The 19,362-nt window shown below is 48.8% G+C and overlaps 1 protein-coding gene across 1 annotated transcript; it reads left to right on the forward strand.

The window, feature by feature from the left end:
• The first annotated feature begins 296 nt into the window (after window positions 1–296).
• On the forward strand, window positions 297–17,768 carry LOC117321793. Its single transcript, XM_033876367.1, has 4 exons — window positions 297–446; window positions 15,660–15,741; window positions 16,382–16,609; window positions 17,194–17,768. The coding sequence occupies exons 1-4, from the start codon at window positions 378–380 to the stop codon at window positions 17,568–17,570; spliced, it is 756 nt and encodes a 251-aa protein (XP_033732258.1). The 5' UTR covers window positions 297–377; the 3' UTR covers window positions 17,571–17,768.
• Window positions 17,769–19,362: the final 1,594 nt, after the last annotated feature.

The following is a 19,362-nucleotide window of genomic DNA, read 5'->3' on the forward strand; positions in this document are numbered from 1 at the left end:
ATAATGATACATAATTTTTAATACTGATATATGTAGATCATTTAACTAAAATTGGATTTCATTTGGGATCTTTCAGCCACGCGTAAATATATAACTGATGTAATGGTTAATATATATGTGAAACCCTGGATAAACCAATACTTGCGAACTTTCGGTTTCGGTATTGATAAAACCCATACTTGCTAACTTTCGGTATTGAGGAAAAAAAAAACCCAACTGGATAAACCCATAATTTCTCGGTAAATTAATACCTGTTTACTTTCATTATCGAGAAAATCTCGGTTAAACCCATACTTGTTTATTTTCGGCTGATTGTGTAATGTACACATCATCAACCTATCTACAAGGGAACGCTCAACATTAGCCTGTCACCGAAGATGACGGATTCCATACTGTTGCTTGTTACCTCCGGAAGTAACAAGAAAACTACATTTCGGATCCACAAGGTAGGTTCATGGTCTAGCGTCCTGTATCACGGGGGAGTCACGGTATAGTGTCCTTTATCACATGACGTTCCGGTCTAACGACCTGTATCACAGGGACATCACGGTCTAACGTCCTGTATCACAGGGGCATCACGGTCTAACGTCCTTTATCACAGGGGCATCACGGTGTAGTGTGCTGTATCACATGGATATCACGGTGTAACGTCCTGTATCACGGACATCACGGTCTAACGTCCTGTATCATAGGGGAGTCACGGTCTAACGTCCTGTATTACAGGGGCATCACGGTCTAACGTCCTGTATCACAGGGGCATCACGGTCTAACGTCCTGTATCGCAGGAGAGTCACGGTCTTACGTCCTGTATCACAGGGGAGTCACGGTCTTACGTCCTGTATCACAGGGGCATCACGGTCTAACGTCCTGTATCACAGGGACATCACGGTCTAACGTCCTGTATCACAGGGGAGTCACGGTCTAACGTCCGGTATCACAGGGGAGTCACGGTCTAACGTCCCGTATCACAGGGACATCACGGTCTAACGTCCTGTATCACAGGGGAGTCACGGTCTAACGTCCGGTATCACAGGGACATCACGGTCTAACGTCCTGTATCACAGGGACATCACGGTCTAACGTCCTGTATCACAGGGGAGTCACGGTCTAACGTCCTGTATTACAGGGGCATCACGGTCTAACGTCCTGTATCACAGGGGCATCACGGCCAAGCGTCCTGTATCACAGGGGCATCACGGTCTAACGTCCTGTATCACAGGGGAGTCACGGTCTAACGTCCTGTATCACAGGGGCATCACGGTCTAACGTCCTGTATCACAGGGACATCACGGTCTAACGTCCTGTATCACAGGACTTAGGTTCTAACGTCCCGTTTACAGGGAAACTCACGGTTCACGGTAGAACGTACCCGTATACGGGAGTCACGGTTAACCCTTTCCAAAACCCTTTTCCCTTTTAAAAAAACCCCGGGGGGTTTTTCCCCCCTTTATCACAAGGGTCCCAAATTTCCCAACCCCAAACCTAGGTTTCCCCGGGGGGTTACTCACCAATTTGGGAAAAAGGGGGGGACCCGGGGCTAAGAACGGTTTCCCTGGTTCCCCCAACCCCAAAGGCAAAATAAAAAAAAAAAAAAAAAAAAAAAAAAAAAAAAAAAAAAAAAAAAAAAAAAAAAAAAAAAAAAAAAAAAAAAAAAAAAAAAAAAAAAAAAAAAAAAAAAAAAAAAAAAAAAAAAAAAAAAAAAAAAAAAAAAAAAAAAAAAAAAAAAAAAAAAAAAAAAAAAAAAAAAAAAAAAAAAAAAAAAAAAAAAAAAAAAAAAAAAAAAAAAAAAAAAAAACCCCCCCCCCCCCCCCCCCCCCCCCCCCCCCCCCCCCCCCCCCCCCCCCCCCCCCCCCCCCCCCCCCCCCCCCCCCCCCCCCCCCCCCCCCCCCCCCCCCCCCCCCCCCCCCCCCCCCCCCCCCCCCCCCCCCCCCCCCCCCCCCCCCCCCCCCCCCCCCCCCCCCCCCCCCCCCCCCCCCCCCCCCCCCCCCCCCCCCCCCCCCCCGGTCAAACGTCCTGTACACGGGGCATCACCCGATTAAAAATCCCGGTCCTTTGTAAACAGGGCATCACGCCAAACCCCTGTATCACAGGGGCATCACGGTCCAACGTCCTGTATCACAGGGGCATCACGGTCTAACGTCCTGTATCACAGGGACATCACGACCGAGTGCCCTGTATCACAGGGACATCACGGTCTAGCGTCCTGTATCACAGGGACAGCACGGTCTAACGTCCTGTATCACAGGGGCATCACGGTATAGCGTCCTGTCTCACAGGGGCATCACGGTCTAACGGTCCGTATCACAGGGACATCACGGTCTAACGTCCTGTATCACAGGGACATTATGGTCTAACGTCCCGTATTACAGGGACATCACGGTCTACCGTCTTGTATCACAGGGACATCACGGTATAACGTCCTGTATCACAGGGGAGTCACGGTATAACGTCGTGTATAACAGGGGCATCACGGTCTAACGTCCTGTATAACAGAGGCATCACGGCCAAGCGTCCTGTATCACAGGGGCATCACGGTCTAACGTCCTGTATCACAGGGAGATCACGGTCTAACGTCCTGTATTACAGGGGCATCACGGTCTAATGTCCTGTATTATAGGGGCATCACAGCCAAGCGTCCTGTATCACAGGGACATCACGGCCAAGTGTCCTGTATAACAGGGGCATCACGGTCTGACGTCCTGTATCACAGGGACATGACGGTCTAACGACCTGTATCACAGGGCATCACGGTCTAACATCCTGTATCACAGGGGCATCACGGTCTAACGTCCTGTATCACAGGGGCATCACAGGCTAACGTCCTGTATCACAGGGGCATCACGGCCAAGCGTCCTGTATAACAGGGGCGTCACGGCCTAACGTCCTGTATTACAGGGGCATCACGGTCTAACGTCCTGTATCACAGGGACATCACGGTCTAACGTCCTGTATCACAGGGACATCACGGTCTAACGACCTGTATCACAGGGATATCACGGTCTAACGGTCTGTATAACAGGGCATCACGGTCTAACATCCTGTATCACAGGGGCATCACGGTCCAACGTCCTGTATCACAGGGGCATCACGGTCTAACGTCCTGTATCACAGGGACATCACGACCGAGTGCCCTGTATCACAGGGACATCACGGTCTAGCGTCCTGTATCACAGGGACAGCACGGTCTAACGTCCTGTATCACAGGGGCATCACGGTATAGCGTCCTGTCTCACAGGGTCATCATGGTCTAACGTCCTGTGTCACAGGGACATCACGGTATAGCGCCCTGTATCACAGGGTCATCACGACCTAGTGTCCTGTATCACAGGGACATCACGGTCTAGCGTTCTGTATCACAGGGACATCATGGTCTAACGTCCCGTATCATAGGGACATCACAGTCTAACGTCCTGTATCACAGGGTCATCACGGTCTAACGTCCTGTATCACAGGATAATCACGGTCTTACGTCCTGTATCACATGGACATCACGGTCTAACGTCCTGTATCACAGGGGCATCGCGGTCTAACGTCCTGTATCACAGGGACATCACGGTCTAACGTCCTGTATCACAGGGGCATCACGGTCTAACGTCCTGTATCACAGGGACATCACGGTTTAACGTCCTGTATCACAGGGACATCACGGTCTAACGTCCTGTATCACAGGGACATCACGGTCTAACGTCCTGTATTACAGGGGCATCACGGTCTAATGTCCTGTATTATAGGGGCATCACAGCCAAGCGTCCTGTATCACAGGGACATCACGACCAAGTGTCCTGTATAACAGGGGCATCACGGTCTGACGTCCTGTATTACAGGGGCATCACGGTCTAACGTCCTGTATCAAAAGGACATCACGGTCTAACGACCTGTATCACAGGGACATCACGGTCTAACGACCTGTATCACAGGGCATCACGGTCTAACATCCTGTATCACAGGGGCATCACGGTCCAACGTCCTGTATCACAGGGACATCACGGTCTAACGTCCTGTATTACATTGGCATCCCGGTCTAACGTCCTTTATCACAGGGACATCACGGTCTAACGTCCTGTATCACAGGGGCATCACGGTGTAGCGTCCTGTATCGCAGGGACATCACGGTCTAACGTCCTGTATCACAGGGACATCACGGTCTAACGACCTGTATCACAGGGACATCACGGTCTTACGTCCTGTACACAGGGGCATCACGGTCTAACGTCCTGTATCACAGTGGCATCACAGTCTAACGTCCTGTATCACAGGGGCATCACGGTCTAATGTTCTGTATTACAGGGACATCACGGTCTTACGTCGTGTATTACAGGGACATCACAGTCTAACGTCCTGTATCACAGGGGCATCACGGTCTAACGTCCTCTATTATAGGGGCATCACGGTCTAACGTCCTATATTATAGGGGCATCACGGCCAAGCGTCCTGTATCACAGGGGCATCACGGTCTAACGTTCTGTATTACAGGGACATCACGGTCTAACGTCGTGTATTACAGGGACATCACAGTCTAACGTCCTGTATCACAGGGACATCACGGTCTAGCGTCCAGTATCACAGGGGAGTCACGGTCTAACGTCCGTGTATCACATGGACAATTCACGGTCTAACGTGTCCTTGTATTACAGGGACATCACGGTTCTAGCGTCCTGTTATCACATCGGACCTCACTGTCTAACGTCCGTGTATCACAGGGGCATCACCGGTCCTAACGTCCTGTATCACATTGACAATTCACGGTTTTTTTTTGAACGTCCCTGTATCACCGGGACATTCCCGGTCTAACGTCTGATATTCCACAGGGGCTAGTCACAGTCTAACGTCCTGTCTTACTATGGGCATCACGGTTTAACTGTCCTTGATCTACTAGGGACATCACGGTCCTAAGCGTCCTGTTATCACAGCGGACATCACGGGTCTAACGTCCTGTATCACAGGGACATCACGACCTAAGTGTCCTGTATCACATGGTCACATCACGATCCTAAGCGTCCCTGTATCACAGGACATTCACGGTCTAACGTCCTGGATCCCAAGGGGCAGTCACGGTCTTAACGTCCTGTATCACAGGGACATCACGGTCTAACGTCCTGTATCACAGGGACATCACGGCCTAGCGTCCTGTATCACAGGGGCATCACGGTCTAACGTCCTGTATCACAGGGGAGTCACGGTCTAACGTCCTGTATCACAGGGGCATCACGGTCTAGCGTCCAGTATCACAGGGGCATCACGGTCTAACGTCCTGTATCACAGGGACATCACGGTCTAACGTCCTGTATCACAGGGGCATCACGGTCTAACGTCCTGTATCACAGGGCATCACGGTCTACGTCCTGTATCACAGGGACATACACGGTCTAAGCGTCCTGTATCACAGGGGGACATCACGGTCTATCGTCCATGTATCACAGGGGCATCACGGTTACGTTCCTGTATCACAGGAAATCACGTCCTAACGTCCTGTATCACAGGGGATATCACGGTCTAGCGTCCTGTATCACAGGGGACATCACGGTCTAAGCGTCCTGTATCACAGGGGCATCACGGTCTAACGTCCTGTATCACAGGGACATCACGTCTAACGTCCTGTATCACAGGGGCATCACGGTCTAACGTCCTGTATCACAGGGACATCACGGTCTAACGTCCTGTATCACAGGGGCATCACGGTCTAACGTCCTGTATCACAGGGGCATCACGGTCTTACGTCCTGTATCACATGACATCACGTCTAACGTCCTGTATCACAGGGACATCACGGTCTAAGCGTCCTGTATCACATGGCAGTCACGTGTCTACGTCCTGTATCACAGGGGCATCACGGTCCAACGTCCTGTATCACAGGGACATCACGGTCTAACGTCCTGTATCACAGGGAGTCACGGTCTAACGTCCTGTATCACAGGGACATCACGGTCTAACGTCCTGTTTCACAGGGGAGTCACGGTCTGACGTCCTGTATCACAAGAGAGTCACGGTCTTACGTCCTGTATCACATGAACATCACGGTCAACGTCCTGAATCACAGGGGCATCACGGTCTAACGTCCTATATCACAGGGGCATCATGGTCTAACGTCCTGTATCACATGACATCACGTCTGACGTCCTGTATCACAGGGACATCACGGTCTAACGTCCTGTATCACAGGGGCATCACGGTTTAACGTCCTGTATTACAGGGGACATCACGGTCTAAAGCGTCCTGTAATAATAGGGGCATCACGGTCTAAGCGTCCTGTATTATAGGGACCATCACTGTCGAGCGTCCTGTATCATAGGGACCATCACGTCTAAGCGTCCTGTATCAACAGGGGCAGTCACGGTCTAACGTCCTGTATTACAAAGGGAACATCAAGGTCCTAACGTACCTTGTATCACAGGGGACATCTCCGGTCTAAGCGTACTGTAGTCACAACGGGCATCATGGTCTAACAGTCCGGTAGTCACAGGGACATCACGGTCTAAGCGTGCCTGTATCACAGGGGCATCACGGTCTAACGTCCTGGTATCACAGGGTTAGCCACGGTCTAACGTCCTGTATCACAGGGGACATCACGGTCTAACGTCCTGTATCACAGGGGCAATCACTGGTCAACGTCCCTGTATCTGCACAGGGACATCACGGTCTAACGTCCTGTATCACATGACATCACGGTCTTAACGTCCTGTATCACATGGCATCACGGTCTAACGTCCTGTATCACAGGGCATCACGGTCTAACGTCCTGTATCACAGGGCTACACGGTCTAGCGTCCTGTATCACAGGGGCATCACGGTCTAACGTCCTGTATCACAGGGGCATCACGGTCTAACGTCCTGTATCACATGACATCACGTCTAACGTCCTGTATCACAGGGACATCACGGTCTAACGTCCTGTATCACAGGGGAGTCACAGTCTAACGTCCTGTATTACAGGGGCATCAAGGTCTAACGTCCTGTATCACATGGACATCACCGCCAAGAGTCCTGTATCACAGGGGCATCACGGTCTAACGTCCTGTATCACAGGGACATCACGGCCAAGCGTCCTGTATCACAGGGGCATCACGGTCTAACGTCCTGTATCACAGGGACATCACGGTCTAACGTCCTGTATCACAGGGGAGTCACGGTCTTACGTCCTGTATCACAGGGCATCACGGTCCAACGTCCTGTATTGCAGGGACATCACGGTCTAACGCTCCTGTATCACAAGGGAGCACGGTCTAACGTCCTGTATCACAGGTAGTCATCACGGTCTAACGTCCCTGTATCACAGGGGCATCACGGTTACTACGTCCTGTATCACAGTGGAACATCACGGGTCCTTAGGTTCCCTGTATCACAGGGACATCACGGCCTAACGTCCTGTATCACAGGGACATCACGGTCTTAACGTCCTGTATCACATGACATCACGGTCTAACGTCCTGTATCACAGGGACATCACGGTCTTAACGTCCTGTATCACATGGCATCACGGTCTAACGTCCTGTATCACATGGACATCACGGTCTAACGTCCTGTATCACAGGGGACATCACGGTCTAAGCGTCCTGTATCACATGAACATCACGGTCTTAACGTCCTGTATCACAGGGTCATCACGGTCTAACGTCCTGTATAACATGACATCACGGTCTAACGTCCTGTATCACAGGGCATCACGTCTAACGTCCTGTATCACAGGGAGTCACGGTCTTACGTCCTGTATCACAGTGGAATCACGTTATAGCGTCCTGTATCACAGGGGAGTCACGGTCTTACGTCCTGTATCACAGTGGCATCACGGTCTAAGGTCCCGTATCACAGGGACATCACGGTCTAGCGTCCTGTATCACATGGACATCACTGTCTAACGTCCTGTATCACAGGGGCATCACGGTCTAACGTCCTGTATCACAGGGACATCACGTCTAACGTCCTGTATCACAGGGGACATCACGTCTAACGTCCTGTATCACAGGGCATCACGGTCTAACGTCCTGTATCACAGGGCATCACGGTCTAACGTCCTGTATCACATGACATCACGTCTGACGTCCTGTATCACAGGGACATCACGGCCAAGCGTCATGTATCACAGGGGCATCACGGTCTAACGTCCTGTATCACAGGGACATCACGGTCTAACGTCCTGTATCACATGGCATCACGGTCTTACGTCCTGTATCACAGGGCATCACGGTCTAACGTCCTGTATCACAGGGACATCACGGTCTAAGTCCTGTATACAGGGGGCTCACGGTCTAGACGTCCTGTATCACAGGGGCATCACGGTCTAACGTCCTGTATCACAGCGGGCACCCACTTTAACGCCGATCACGGGATCACGCCATTTCCTTATCACGGGGGGCATCACGCTAGCTTTTTTCATATCACAGGGATCACGGTCTAAAACCCCTGTATTAGGGGGGGCATCACGGTCAAAACTCTTAACCAGGGACATCAGGGTCAACTCCTTTACACAGGGATTCGGTTCGTCCTTTATCACAGGGCATCACTTAACTTCCTGTATCACAGGGGAGTAGGGTTCTAATCCGTATCACAGGGAATCCGGTCTAACGTTCGTTTTAAGGGGGGCATCACGTCCGCCCTTATAAGGGGCAAAAAGGGGTCAAACGCCTGTTAGGGGCACAGGGTCACGCCCTGTTCACAGGGAATAGGGGTCAAAAGCGTCCTTATAGGGGGGCATCACGGTCTAACTTCCTTATAAAAGGACCTCACGTCTAACGCCGTACACGGGCACCCGGGTCTAACCCTGTTCCAGGACATCCCGGGTTTAAAACTCCTTTTCAGGGGACACCACGGTCTAACGTATTGCATTACAGTGGCATCCCGGTCTAACGTCCTGTATCACAGAGACATCACGGTCTAACGTCCTGTATCACAGGGGCATAACAGTCTAACGTCCTGTATCACAGGGACATCACGGTCTAACGTCCTGTATTATAGGGGCATCATGGTCTAGCGTCCTGTATTATAGGGGCATCACGGTCTAGCGTCCTGTATAATAGGGGCATCACGGTCTAACGTCCTGTATTATAGGGGCATCACGGTCTAGCGTCCTGTATCACAGGGACATCACGGTCTAGCGTCCTGTATCACAGGGGCATCACGGTCTAACGTCCTGTATCACAAGGACATCACGGTCTAACGACCTGTATCACAGGGACATCACGGTCTAACGACCTGTATCACAGGGCATCATGGTCTAACATCCTGTGTCACAGGGACACCACGGTCTAACGTCCTGCATTACAGTGGCATCCCGGTCTAACGTCCTGTATCACAGGGCATCACGGTCTAACGTCCTGTATCACAGGGACATCACGGTCTAACGTCGTGCATTACAGGGGCATCACGTCTAACGTCCTGTATCACAGGGACATCACGGTCTAACGTCCTGTATCACATGGACATCACTGTCTAACGTCCTGTATCACAGGGGCATCACGGTCTAACGTCCTGTATCACATGACATCACGTCTGACGTCCTGTATCACAGGGACATCACGGTCTAACGTCCTGTATCACAGGGGACATCACGGTCTAACGTCCTGTATCACATGGGCAGTCAACGTCTTACGTTCCTGTAATCACAGGGGCCATACGGCCAAGCGTCCTGTATCAGCAGGGCCATCACGGTCTAACGTCCTGTAATCACAGGAGATCACGCCAAGCGCCTGTATCACAGGGGCATCACGGTTACTACGTCCTGTATCACAGGGAGCATCACGGTCTAACGTCCTGTATCACAGGGCATCACGTCTACGTCCTGTATCACAGGGACATCACGGTTCTAACGTCCTGTATCAAGGGACATCACGGTCTAACGTCCTGTATCACAAGGGGAATCACGGTCTAACGCCTGTATCACAGGGGCCATCACGGTCTAAGCGCCTGTATACAGGGACATCACGGCAAACCCCCTGTTTTCGGACCCGTCTAACTCCTGTATAAGGGGACTAAAGGGCCCCAGCGTCCTTATCACGGGGCACACTCAAAAACTCCTGTATCACGGGGGTTCAGGTCAAACGTCCTGTATCACGGGGAAAATCAGGGGGCACTTCGTATACAGGGGCATCACGGCAACGCCGGGTATTGGGGGGAAAAACCACTTTTCCCGTCCTGTATCACAGGGCATCACTTAACTCCTGTATCACGGGTCACGGCTACGTCCGTACCCAAGGGGCTCAGGGTCAAACGCCCCCTATACGGCATCAGGGTTTAACGCCCTGTTCACGGGAAATTCACGGTCTAGTCCTTAAAGGGGCATCACGGTTTAACGTCCTGTTAAAAGGGCTCCGGTCTACGTCCTTATACAGGGGCCACGTCTAACGTCCTACCCGGGGACTACGGTCAAACGCCCTTATCACAGGGACACTCAGTCCGTATACGGGGGATCCGGTCAACGTCCTTAAAAGGGGCATACGAAACGTCCTTTTAAGGGGGCACCCAGGGTCTAACGTCCGTATACGGGGGCAATCACGGCAAGGTCCGTATTATGGGGCATCACGCCAACGTCCTGTATCACGGGGAATCACGGCAAAACTCCTTTCCGGGGCATCACGGCTACGTCCTTTAAAAAGGGGAATCAGGTCAAAAACGCCGTTCAAGGGCATCCACGGGGTCTAACACCTGTATCCGGGGCATCACGTCTAACGACCTGTATCACAGGGGATCACGGTTAACCTTAAATCAAGGGGCATAGCCCCAACGTCCGTATCACGGGGCATCAGGGTTAACTCCTGTTTTCTTGGCATCCGGTTAACCTGTAAAGGGCATCACGGCCCCAACGCCCTGTTCACGGGGGCATCCGTCTAACGCCTGTTCAACGGGGGCTCAGGGTCTAACGTCCTTATCCCGGGACATCACGCTAGGTCCTGTATCCAGGGGATCACTTCAAACTCCTTTCACGGGGGACACTCCTTAACGTCCTGTATCACAGGGCATCAGGGCAAAGGTTCTGTTTTAGGGGGGCCCTCACGGGTCAAACTCCTGTATTACAGGGACTCACCGGTTTAACGCCGTATCACGGGGACATACGGTTAACCGTCCTTATCCGGGGAAAATCACGGTCTACGTCCGTATCACAGGGGATCACGGTCTAACGCCCGTATCAAGGACACCCGGGTCAACTCCTGTTCACAGGGGATCACGTCTAGCGCCAGTAATCAACCCGGGGATCAGGGGTCAAACTCCTGTTTTAGGGGGGCATCACTTAAAACGTCCTGTATTAAGGGCATCACGGCCCTAATGCCCTGTTTTATAGGGGCATCACGGTTCCCGTCCTGTATCACAGGGAAAACCACGGTCTAACGTCCTGTATCACGGGACCCGCCCTTTGTCCGGAAAACCATGCATCACGCCAACGCCCCTTTCACGGGGCTCAGGGCTATTCCAAAAATCCAGGCCTCACGTTAACGTCCTGTATCACGGGCATCACGGTCTAACTCCGTATCACAACTCAGGGCCCCCCCCCAGGGTCCTGTATCAGGGGGAAATCACGGTCTAACGTCCTTATACAGGGGAGCCAAAGGTCTAACTCCTGTTCACAGGGCATCACTCAACGTCCGTTTTAAGGGCATCACGCCAACGTCTGTAAGGGGAAATCACGGTCTAACGCCTGTATCCAGGGATCAGGGTCTAAATCCTGTTCACGGGGGAACCAGGGTCTAACGTCCTATTCGGCATCCCCTCAACGCCCTTTATAAAGGGGACACAGGGCTACGTCCTGTATCACGGGGCATCACGTCTAAAACGTCCTTATAAAAGATCAGGGGTCAACGTCTGTTACAGGGGCTCACGGTCAAACGCCGTTTTTACGGACTTTCACGGTTTAAGTCTGTATCAAGGGACATCACGGTCAAACGTCCTGTTCAGGGGATCAGGTCTACTCCGTATACAGGGGATCCGGTCTAAGTCCTTTTCAGAAGGATCACAGTATAACCCTGAAATTAAAGGGGCATCAGGGTCTACGTCCTTTTTTTCAGGGCATCAGGGTCAAGTCCTGTTTTTGGGGGCTCCCCACGTCCGTAAAGGGGAAAAATCACGGTCTAACGTCCTGTATCACAGGGGCATCCGGTCTAGCCCTGTTTTCAGGGGCACACGGTCTAACTCCTGAAAAAGGGGACATCAGGTCTAACCCTGTTAGGGGGACACCGGGTCAACGCCTGTTCAAAAGGGCTCACGTCAAACTCCGTATCACAGGGGTCAGGGTCCAACGTCCTGTATAAGGGCATCACGGTTAACCCCCGTATTAAGGAAATCCGGTCAAGTCCTGTAAGGGGCTCAGTCAAGTCCTTATCACGGGGCACACGGTCTAACGTCCGTATCACAGGACATCCGGTCTACGTCCGTTCACGGGGCTCACAGTCAAACGCCCTGTATGGGGGGTTCACGTCTACGTCCTTATCACAGGGGCATCACGGTCTGAGTCCTGTATTACAGGGCATCACGGTCTAAAGTCCTGTATCCAAAAGGCATCACGGTATAACGGACATGTATCACAGGGAATTCACGGTCTAACGACTGTATCAAGGGCATCACGGTCTAACACCTTTATAACAGGGGCATCACGGTCCAAAGCGTATCACAGGGACATCACGGTTAACGTCCGTATTACATTGGCACAGGTCTAACGCTGTATCACAGGGGCATCACAGTCTAAACGTACTGATCACAGGGGCATCACGGTCTAACGTCCTGTATCACAGGGACATCACGGTCTTAGCGTCTGTATCACAGGGCATACATTGTAACGTCCTGTATCAACAGGGGTATCACGGGTCTAACGTCCTGTATCCAGGGACATCAAGTCTACGTCCTGTATCACAGGGACATCAAGGTCTAACGTCCGGTATTACAGGGCATCACGGTCTAACGTCCTGTATCACAGGGCATCACGGTCTAACGTCCTGTATCACAGGGACATCACGGTCTAACGTCCTGTATCACAGGGACATCACGGTCTAACGTCCTGTATCACAGGGGCATCACGGTCTAACGTCCTGTATCACAGGGACATCACGTCTAACGTCCTGTATCACAGGGCATCACGGTCTAACGTCCTGTATCACATGGCATCACGGTCTAACGTCCTGTATCACAGGGCATCACGGTCTAACGTCCTGTATAACAGGGCATCACGGTCTAACGTCCTGTATCACAGGGCATCACGGTCTAACGTCCTGTATCACAGGACATCACGGTCTAACGTCCTGTATCACAGGGGCATCACGGTCTAACGTCCTGTATCACAGGGACATCACGGTCTAACGTCCTGTATCACAGGGGCATCACGGTCAAACGTCCTGTATCACAGGGGCATCACGTCTAACGTCCTGTATCACAGGGACATCACGGTCTAACGTCCTGTATTACAGGACATCACGGTCTAACGTCCTGTATCACAGGCATACGTCTACGCCTGTTCCCAGGGGCTCACGGTTAACGTCCTGTCACAGGGGCATCACGGTCTAACGTCCCGTATCACAGGGACATCACGGTCTAGCGTCCTGTATCACAGGGGCATCACGGTCTAGCGTCCAGTATCACAGGGGAGTCACGGTCTAACGTCCTGTATTACAGAGGCATCACAGTATAACGTCCTGTATTATAGGGGCATCACGGTCTAACGTCCTGTTTTATAGGGGCATCACGGTCTAACGTCCTGTATCACAGGGACATCACCGTCTAACGTCCTGTATCACAGGGACATCACGACCTAGTGTCCGGTATCACATGGTCATCACGACCAAGCGTCCTGTATCACAGGGGAATCACGGTCTAGTGTCTTGTATCATAGGGGCATCACGGCGTAGTGTCCTGTATTACAGGGGCATCACGGTTTAGCATCCTGTATCACAGGGGCATCACGGTCTTACGTCCTGTATCACAGGGACATCACGACCTAGTGTCCGGTATCACATGGTCATCACGACCAAGTGTCCTGTATCACAGGGGCATCACGGTCTAGCGTCCAGTATCACAGGGGAGTCACGTTCTAACGTCCTGTATTACAGAGGCATCACAGTATAACGTCCTGTATTATAGGGGCATCACGGTCTAACGTCCTGTTTGATAGGGGCATCACGGTCTAACGTCCTGTATCACAGGGACATCACGACCTAGTGTCCGGTATCACATGGTCATCACGACCAAGCGTCCTGTATCACAGGGGAATCACGGTCTAGTGTCTTGTATCACAGGGGCATCACGGTGTAGTGTCCTGTATTACAGGGGCATCACGGTTTAGCATCCTGTATCACAGGGGCATCACGGTCTTACGTCCTGTATCACAGGGACATCACGACCTAGTGTCCGGTATCACATGGTCATCACGACCAAGCGTCCTGTATCACAGGGGCATCACGGTCTATAGTCCTGAATCGCAGGGATATCACGGTCTAACGTCCTGTATCACAGGGGCATCACGGTCTAACGTCCTGTATCACAGGGACATCACGGTCTAACGTCCTGTATCACAGGGACATCACGGTCTAGCGTCCTGTATCACAGGGACATCACGGTCTAACGTCCTGTATCACAGGGGAGTCACGGTCTAACGTCCTGTATCACAGGGGCATCACGGTCTAACGTCCTGTATTATAGGGGCATCACGGTCTAGCGTCCTGTATTATAGGGGCATCACGGTCTAACGTCCTGTATTATAGGGGCATCACGGTCTAGCGTCCTGTATCACAGGGACATCACGGTCTAGCGTCCTGTATGACAGGGGCATCACGGTATAGCGTCCTGTATCACAGGGTCATCACGACCTAGTGTCCCGTACCACAGGGGCATCGCGTTCTATCGTCCTGTATCACAAGGGAGTCACGGTCTTACGTCCTGTATCACGACATCACGGTTTAGTGTCCTGTATCACAGGGGCATCACGGTCTAACGTCCTATTTATCAGGGGCATCTCGATTTAACGTCCTGTATCACAGGGGCATCACGGTGTAGTGTCCTGTATCACAGGGGCATCACGGTGTAGTGTCCTGTATTACAGGGGCATCACGGTTTAGGATCCTGTATCACAGGGGCATCACGAACTAGCGTCCTGTATCACAGGGACATTTTTTCCTTATATGGTGAGTTCTGTAACATATTCTCGGGTCCTTTGCCCTGTACCATATATTGTGATATACTAGAAAGATTACGTCTTTGTAAGACATTTCAGGGAATGTCTGATCGCATATTTTAAAAGGTAACCATGCTGGGGATGTTTTGTTTTGTTTGAATTCCAGCGTTATTAAGATATATTCAGGGATATGACAGACCTATACAGGTATGTGGCTTAAAACTACAAATTATTAACTTTTTTTAACTCATTAATTTGATAATCGGTAAAAAACATACTTTATGGCAAACCAAAGTTTCTCTCCCATTCATAGGGTTGGCAAGTATATTTATAGTCAAACCTTATGTAAATAAATTACAAAAATCGGGCTATCATAGTTTTTCTAGACAAGAAAGATGGTTTGACATTGAACTGATTACTGAAAACTATAAATCGAATTATCAGACTGAACTATCCTCGTCAATATGTCATCTTAAAAATTGTTTAACAGTATACATAATTAACACTGAAAACTCTTCCAATGATCAGTCTTTCTTTCCTGTAAACATTCCCTGTATCTTTCCATTGTATGTTGAAGGATGCATCTGTTGAAGATCTGATGAGAAAGATCGCGGATTGGAATGGCATTGACCCTAAAAGCCAGGGTGTGTTGTTCGCCGGTATGTACATCCACAAGTCTAGGATATTTGGCATACAGTCACAGGGGACCAACTCAACGAACATGTTGTTTTTTTTCTGGATATTTCGTTTTTAGCAGCTAACATGATTAATATACTTGATCACCATGTGGTTTTTTGAAGAAAAAAAAACTTTAAAAAAAATCAGTGACCAGAGTTTTATTGCGAAGCTGCAAAAAGGTCAAAAAAATGAAGAACTCTATCTGGTGTTAGCATGTATCATAATCTGATATTTTCGCGCTTTCTGATTGGCTAAAATAGTATCATTTTGATTTTGTTTAATGCAGATTGAAAAATATACAAGATACAAGAAATTGTATTTAACAGCGCATACATATTAACGGTGAACATTTGCTCGTGCGAGATGTTCTTGCGAAGACATATTCAGCTTCGAACTTCGTCCTCGGTTGATATCCATTCTAGGGTTAATGAAACATGTATCAACCTTACCAAACAGCTATAATTGTACTAGTATATGGTTATTGTGTAGGATGCATCATAAAAGGGTGTTTACCTAAGAGCGGGAAAACCTCGCTCATAAAGAAAACCTAGTTTCTCCTTGGTTTCTCTTCATACATAGTCAAGAACATGGATGTATACCCTTCTGTATATTCTTCTATAGGAAAGGAGTTGGCATCAGAGAAAAAAGGGAAGAAAATGTACATTTCGGATTACAAGCTACTGGATCGCTCCGAGCTCTTTGTGGTGTTCAAGCTTCCAGGAGGAAATGACCCAGAACCACCGAAAACTCTAGACGATGACGTAGAGCTTAGCGACGCCCCAGATATGATCACGTGGGATGACGATCCCGACAACAAACGCGCCAAAATGCCGTGTGGACATGCAATAAGTAAGCTGTCGTTCTCCGTCTTCTTTGAATCATATTTCGGATTGAAATTGATCATCAATAAACAGATTTGCTTTGTTTCGTCTCACCAACTTTACAGGTAGTAATATAGGCAGAGTCGCCTAGGCTTTTAACCAGTAACTAACCAAATGCTCGTCCTCATTAACCTTGAACCTTTTTGTTTATACGTAGGCTTTTAACCAGTAACTAACCAAATGCTCGTCCTCATTAACCTTGAACCTTTTTTGTTTATACACAGGGAAATATGACGTCCTTTGTTATTATAGGTATATAGTAAAACAATGTAGAATTTAGAATTAATGAAATAATGGATTTCTTGTAGCGAATTGTTTTCATTCTCACGAATTCCCACTAACCCAAAGGGAGTTGAGCATTTGTGCCAGGTCCCAGTGGAACTGGGTGGGTTCGCCTCTTTCTTGACAGATTAAACACACACATATGTATACAGTATATATATATATATATATACATATATATATATATATTTGTATGTAAAATGTCGCGTCTGGGCCTTACTGAGTGATGGTCATATCACTTATTTGGCTTTTGTATTTCTGTTGAACCAGGTCCAGAGTCCCTCACGGCGTACTGTCGGAGTCTGTTGACGGCGGGTAAGTTCCAGTTTTACTGTCCGTATATTGACCAGGATAATGGCACGTACTGCGGTCAGCCCTGGGAGTACTTCATTGTTCGGAGACTTGCAGTTCTCACGGAGGAAGAGAAGACGGAATTTGAGACGAAAATGTCACAGAACTACATGAGGAAATCCGCCGGGATACAAGAATGTCCTCAGTGTTCTGTGTTCTGCATGAGGGTCAACTCTAAAGATCGGCGAGTGGTATGTTTGTCCTGTAGTAAGGGAACCAGGTACGAGTTCTGTTGGTACTGCCTTGGTGACTGGAAGACCTTCAACACGACCAAACTGTGGGAACACGGCTTGTGAAGGCGAAGACCCCAGACTGAAGATTCTGAAGAAGGCTACACTCAAGGTGATCGTTGGGCTGAAAGGGTGTCCCTCCATCAGGGCGTGCCCTAACTGCGGGATGCTTATACAGCACGAAAGAGCGTGCAAACATATGGTGTGTGTATGCGGGCAGAGGTTTTGTTTCATTTGCCTTGGTATTCCGAACGAACAGGGCTATTACAGCTGTGGTGTGTATAACACCCATTGTACCATAGCTCCCGTCCAGACGTCTGTACCGGAAAGTCGATAAGTCATAGAGTTCTCGAACAGACGTCTTCATGGAAAGGTCAGATCCGATTCACCTTTTAATTACACCAATGAATCCAATCAGATCGACATATTCTGTAACTTTCTTAATCATCATAATAACGTTGACTTTCAGAGCTTTAAATGGACTTTGTTTCGGAACACCATGTGAGAGTTGAATATCGTTTTCATGGTCGATTAAAATGACCAGCTTTGCAGGCAAACATCATATTGAGCCCTAGTATCCATATAAAGTCTGTGCTTACGTTTTCTGCTTCTTTTCTTTCAAAATCAAGTTATGATGTTATAATCTAAAATTACCACCTTACCGATAGCTCCGATATGCGTGTTCAGTAACCAGCAAAGCCTGTTGTCGTGGAAATGGAAAGACGACGAAGCTATTTTTCTATTTGTCCGGAACAAATTTCGCTTTACACTGTCACCCTTACCATGATGCCTCCGTCGATATTGGACGTCTTGGAAGTGAAACTTGGTAGATTACTTAGTCCACAATTAAACAGAGATGACCAGAAATCGTCACATAAAATTCGGGACAATTACATAGTCAAATTTGTAAGTTCGGCCATCGTTAGATGAACCTGTACGTGCTAGAAAGCAGTGTGTATTTGTTTTGTTCGCGTTCTTGAATATTGTTTTTCATTGGCTATCTAATATATTGAAGATTTTATTTTGTAATTTGAAATTTTTTAAAAGGTTTTGTTCTAGCGCTGTGACCGACGTGTTGGTAAAATGTGGGTGTGTAATCTAGTTCCGGTCGCTGTATTCATACGCATGGAATAATGTCACGGTATTGGTGTCAGTCATTATCTCTTAAATCACATATCTAATTAGTTTAAAGAGTGGGGTTTCCATCCAGATGTTTTCATTTGTACAAATGGTTGTTTTGCTATAAGATGTAATATTAACCACATATTGTAGCTTAAAATTACTCACCATGCATTGATTTTTTTCCAAGAGGATACGCATTAGTAAGTTGTGTTTGAATATGGTGTATATACGGTAGTCATAGTGATTGGTACTAACTTCTAATGTTATTATGTAGTTTATTCATTTCGTTGCCTAATTCTGATATATAGCTGTGATAATTTGTGGTATTTATTAATCTTTTTATTATGAATGTGCTTCATATCACAGGGACTTCGTACAGGTTCCTAGTCCAGGGTCCATATTCAATATTATATGTGTGTATTTATGTATTTTTTTTTTACTGTGGGCTTCGCACAAGTTTCTAGTTTATATATATATGAATGTATCGTAACGTATAAATTGCATTGTATGTATAAATAGGGGGAGGAGATAATTTGGTACTGGGCTAATACTGAGGATGCAAAAGGACCGGAAGGTTATATTCCCAACCAAACCACACCCTCATATGCCGATTTTAATAATGGTTGGTGTATTGTCGATCAACTTGGTATAAAGCGATATATCGAGTTTCCAATTCATAAACCACAATCAAACCGCAGGGACAGGGCACAAAAGACGCATATACTGCCGTCTGGCA

Source organism: Pecten maximus, chromosome 2 (genome assembly GCF_902652985.1).
Source record: "Pecten maximus chromosome 2, xPecMax1.1, whole genome shotgun sequence".
NCBI lineage: Eukaryota > Metazoa > Mollusca > Bivalvia > Pectinida > Pectinidae > Pecten > Pecten maximus.

What these genes read in the sequence shown, in the direction of transcription:
- LOC117321793 (XM_033876367.1), top strand. Translation starts at nt 378, where the DNA reads ATGACGGATTCCATACTGTTGCTTGTTACCTCCGGAAGTAACAAGAAA. An exon ending in CCAGGGTGTGTTGTTCGCCG is followed by an intron (nt 15,742 to 16,381) that starts GTATGTACATCC and finishes ATTCTTCTATAG; the next exon opens with GAAAGGAGTTGGCATCAGAG. An exon ending in GCCGTGTGGACATGCAATAA is followed by an intron (nt 16,610 to 17,193) that starts GTAAGCTGTCGT and finishes CTGTTGAACCAG; the next exon opens with GTCCAGAGTCCCTCACGGCG.